Source organism: Rhagoletis zephyria, unplaced genomic scaffold, assembly GCF_001687245.7.
Source record: "Rhagoletis zephyria isolate East Lansing unplaced genomic scaffold, Rhagoletis_zephyria_1.1 Rzeph_scaffold_28213, whole genome shotgun sequence".
NCBI lineage: Eukaryota > Metazoa > Arthropoda > Insecta > Diptera > Tephritidae > Rhagoletis > Rhagoletis zephyria.
The window spans coordinates 178-4,958 of NW_016185270.1; the positions used below are offsets into that span (position 1 = coordinate 178).

At 42.3% G+C, this 4,781-nt stretch overlaps 1 protein-coding gene across 2 annotated transcripts; it reads left to right on the forward strand.

The window, feature by feature from the left end:
• The first annotated feature begins 2,333 nt into the window (after nt 1-2,333).
• Nucleotides 2,334-4,736, forward strand: Bap111 (Brahma associated protein 111kD). Of its 2 annotated transcripts, none has more exons than XM_017639067.1 (2): nt 2,334-3,595; nt 3,658-4,736. In XM_017639067.1, the coding sequence occupies exons 1-2, from the start codon at nt 2,488-2,490 to the stop codon at nt 4,626-4,628; spliced, it is 2,079 nt and encodes a 692-aa protein (XP_017494556.1). In that variant the 5' UTR covers nt 2,334-2,487; the 3' UTR covers nt 4,629-4,736. The 2 variants fall into 2 exon arrangements, with proteins under 2 accessions (XP_017494556.1, XP_017494555.1); XM_017639066.1 differs by having other exon boundaries at nt 2,336-3,595; nt 3,649-4,736.
• The last annotated feature ends 45 nt before the right edge of the window (nt 4,737-4,781 follow it).

The window sequence follows — 4,781 nt, forward strand, 5'->3', positions numbered from 1 at the left end:
CCGTTTCCAAAATTTTGACCAATTTTGGGGGTTGAAAGTACACCTGGATAATTACCCTACATTTGTATCAGACGTCTGCATGAATGCATTGAACCAATTTACACGAAGACTTCACCATCATACAGTTTCATGAGAAAAACATTAGGAGTGTACTCGTATTGAGTGGACAAAATTATCTAGCAGCAAAAGTTCTGAGGATTTAGCAGCATTCGCTCTCAAAGAGACAAAATAGGAGTGTTCGCTATGCACAAAATTTGTACAAGTTGGTACCAATTGTTACCAAATCGTGTTCGTTTAGCCAAAAACCCAGTAAAACTTGCAAGGAGAGAGCACAATTTTGACATTTCATTTGGAGGGGAAGTTGCAAACTCGTGCTGGGAAAATTTTTGCCAGTAAGAATTTGCAAGCAGGATTGTGGCACACGGTTGCATTTTTATCAGCATTAATTTGAATCTAAGCCCTTTCTCTCTTTGGGAGAGTAAGGTACCTTATTCTCTGAATTTTGTTACTGGCTAAGGCACTCCGCACATTAAGCTGCTAATCACAGTAGTGTAATCGTTTCGGCATACTAAAGTATAAAGGTTTTATGCCGAACCCATGTATTTCAATGAAGCTCTGTAGATTACTATNCCAGTAAGAATTTGCAAGCAGGATTGTGGCACACGGTTGCATTTTTATCAGCATTAATTTGAATCTAAGCCCTTTCTCTCTTTGGGAGAGTAAGGTACCTTATTCTCTGAATTTTGTTACTGGCTAAGGCACTCCGCACATTAAGCTGCTAATCACAGTAGTGTAATCGTTTCGGCATACTAAAGTATAAAGGTTTTATGCCGAACCCATGTATTTCAATGAAGCTCTGTAGATTACTATTAATCATAAAAGCTACATGAATCGAAGCGCCCAACATTGTAAGGCGCTTGCAGTTTTGAAATCGTCATTTGTTTACTTTTTTGTGTTGGAAATAAAATTTGTTTGTCAATTCAATAGAAAGTAATTGGAAATGAATGATTTCGTGCTAAAATTCGTGCAAATTGCATTAAACCACAAGCGTTTATGCAATATTTCGGAGAAGAAATATTTGCGGAAGTGCTTGTTGCGAAATTTGTTATGTGTAGAATGTGTTTATTAGCTGGTGACTTATGCAGGGCGTGCAAGTGTGCAGAAGTCGAGTCGTCGTGCATTCGTTTCGGTATGATGAAACGATTACTCTACTTTGATTAGGCGTGTAATGTGCCGAGTACCTAATTCTTACTGGCAGTTGCATAGCGAACACTCCTAATATCCACACAAATAGGAGAACGCAAAATTTGCAAAAACTTGAAACCTTCGAAACAGCTGATTTTATTTTCTGCTTGCTAGACGTCCATCATTGATCCCAAAAAAATTAATAGATATAGCTACAAATGTAGCTTTAAAATTATAAAATTTTCAATATTTTTATTGAGCTTTGTACCACGATTTTTTATTAGGAAAAATTGAAAAAGCAACAATGTTTTCAAGTCTGCTCGCATGTGGAAGAAAGAGGGTGTGAAGAAAAAGGACGAGTACACATGCGTCTGAGCCAAGGCGCATCCATACAAGGTGGTGTTGATTGCATATAAGTAAAAGTCCCGTGTATTTTGTTATTGCTTTTTGGTACAGGAGGATGTCAAAACGAAAGGGAATAGGAGATAATTTTTATCATTTTCTTTTGTTAACATCCTAAAGTTGCGCCGCTTCGTCTTGGATGACATTCTCCTGTACTAGTGTAGAGACAAAAATATCCAATCAGCTGATCAATCAACACCACCTTGTATTGATGCGCCTTGGTCTGAGCCGTCAAGTCGTTTCAACTTTCTTGCTTTGCTTTTGCTTCCCATTTAGGGTGGGCCAGTTTTTGAGTGCACGGCCGTGGTTAAAACCATGATAAGTGCAACCCTGCGCTTTGCGTTCAACATTTGCGTTCAACTCAGCGCAGGGTTGTACGAAAAAAAGTTGAATGGCTAAAAATATCAAAATATGAAAAAACATCAAAATATTCGCCATAAAAAGGTGTTTGCATTGTTCATCCTTGCATCCAACTTTTGGTTGAATGGCCTTTCAACTAATTGCTTTCAACAAAGTTGGTCGCCAGCCAACATTTAACCATTCAACTTTTTTCGTGCAACCCTGCTTTAATTTACTGAGAGACTTTACAAGGCAAAATTACTTAGTTTGTACTTAATTTATGCGTCAATTAAGATTGACCTCTAAATTACGCCAATGGGAACATAGTTTAACAACCGGCTGGACAGCCAGTAGGGTCAGCAATTTTTTGCAGGGTGTGTTTTAAAAGTATCGATATCAATTCTACTCGGAATTGACAGAAAAGTGTCGGAGAGGAAATTATCGAGTACTTGTACGTTTACCATCCCTAATTTTTGGTGGACGCCAAATACATACCATTATTTTGTGAAATTTTGGGAAACAGTTTTTAAATATAAAATAAAGGAAACTAGTCCAAAAGTGATGTCGCTGCCGAGCAATTACAAACAAATTGCTGTCGGCGCATCAACCGGACCCTCTACTCCCGCGCCAAGTAGTGGCTCTGGCAGCAGCCGCTCCCGTTCTTCTGGCGCCGGCGGTGGTTCAGACCGCAACAAAGACACTACTCCTATTTTCACTCATAGTAATTATGGTAATCCAGCATTCACTCCGCAGAAGGCTGGCAAATCGGCCAGTTCTAAGACCCAAGCCGAATCTCGTACACCGAAACCACCCAAGCCTCCAGAGAAACCGGTTCTACCCTACATGCGCTATTCGAAACGCATCTGGGATAGCGTAAAGGCTCAATACCCCGATTTAAAGCTATGGGAATTAGGAAAAAAGATTGGAGCCATGTGGAAACAACTTACCGAGTCTGAGAAACAGGAATTCATTGACGAGTACGAAACTGATAAAGCAGAGTATGAAAAAGCTTTAAAGACGTATCATAATTCACCAGCATACTTGTCCTTCCTGGCTGCTAAGAGTAAAGTAAAGACTGATTCTGACGTACATGATACACCGTCACGTTCCAGTGGCAAAAGCCAGCAAGAAAGACGAATTGACATTCAACCAGCAGAAGATGAAGATGATCAAGATGAAGGATATTCGTTCAAACATGTGGCGTACGCTCGCTATTTGCGTAATCATCGACTTATCAACGAGATATTTTCAGACGCAGTAGTACCGGATGTCCGATCTGTTGTAACAACCCAACGCATGCAGGTACTCAAGCGGCAAGTAAGCTCTTTGACAATGCATCAGACTAAGCTTGAGGCTGAGCTTCAACAGATGGAGGAAAAATTTGAGGCAAAAAAACAGCGAATGGTAGAGTCCAGTGAAGCTTTCCAAGAAGAATTAAAGCGTCACTGCAAACCAGCAGTAGATGAAGATACTTTTCAAAAAATGGTAGTTCGAATGTATGAGGAAATGAAGAAAGAGCGTCAACGTGCAGATGACCACCCATTAGGCTCTGCCACGTCCATTACAGGAGCGGCTTCACCGCAAACACTAAGCACGCGCAGCGATGAAAAGCCGACTGCTCAAGCTGGGCAATCATCTAATCCGATGTCTGGTGTCGCGAGCTCAACAGGTAGAGTAAAATGTTTGAACATATTTTGTTATTTTATAATGCAATCTTTTTAGGTAAAAAAGATGCACCAATACCATCTTCCCAAATTATATCCACTCAAAAGGAGACGGTTGAGTCAGGAAGCAAAACCGACCCTGAACCTATGGATATTGAGCCTCCACCTAAGCCTTCTGTTCCGCTACCCCCTAGACCAGAGGCCCCGAAAATTGCCCCTAAAACCGGAAATGAACCAATGAAAGAAGTCACTAACAAACCACAAATACCGTCTATTATAAAACCAGGGCAACATGGCAAAGTGCCAACTCCAACACCGACTCCTCCACCACCGACAATTTCTCTAGAACATTCAGTTCCCAATCAACAACAATCGGCTCCAACAGGGGTCCCAAATCTACCCTCTCAAGTGAGCATTCCACCGGCCCAAACACCACCGCCCCAATCTGCAGCCCAACAGAATCAACAGCCTCCTCAACCACAGACGGGCCAACAACCGCCGCCACAACAACAACAAGTCCCTCCCACTATGTCAATGCACCCACATCACCCACCACCTCCATCGCACACTCATTTACCGCCGCATTTGCCGCCGCATCAACCTATGTCGGCTATACCGCCGCATAGCAATTATGGGAGTTATGGCGCACCAACAGGCCCGACGCGGTCACCATACTATCAACCACAATATGGAGCTCATCCCTCACAACCTTATAGTCAGTATGCTCCCTACCCCCACTATCAACAACCATATGGGCCCCCGCCCGGTTCCCATTACATGAATGCGCGTCCGCCACCACAACATAATGGATCGCCGATCCACTATCCAGAACATGGTGCGCCAGGCCAACCACAACAGCCTCATGATGTTTACGGTCAGCCATCACATCCAGCTTTGGCACAACAGCAGCCTGCAGCTGTTCCTCCTACACCAGCTGGAGTATCGGGCAATCAGGGACTGGCATCGACCGCAGTTGCTGTTAACGCTTCAGATGGAACCAAAGGCGACAGCGAAAAGAAAGACGGAGTAGCTGAGTAAACAGCGGAGCGCATTTTATGAATATTACAATTTCTATATTCTCTAAATAAGTAAACGCTTTTTACTTGGAAAATCTTAAAGTATTAGGCAATAAACTTGCTTAACAAACTTTCTATTTGTACTTAGTTTCATAAGCTCACGACGTAGACGTTC

Bases quoted from the DNA above. Each gene is read 5' to 3' on its own strand.
- Bap111 (XM_017639066.1), top strand. From the start codon at position 2,488: ATGTCGCTGCCGAGCAATTACAAACAAATTGCTGTCGGCGCATCAACC. The intron at 3,596-3,648 runs GTAGAGTAAAAT...CAATCTTTTTAG, and splicing joins TGGTGTCGCGAGCTCAACAG to GTAAAAAAGATGCACCAATA.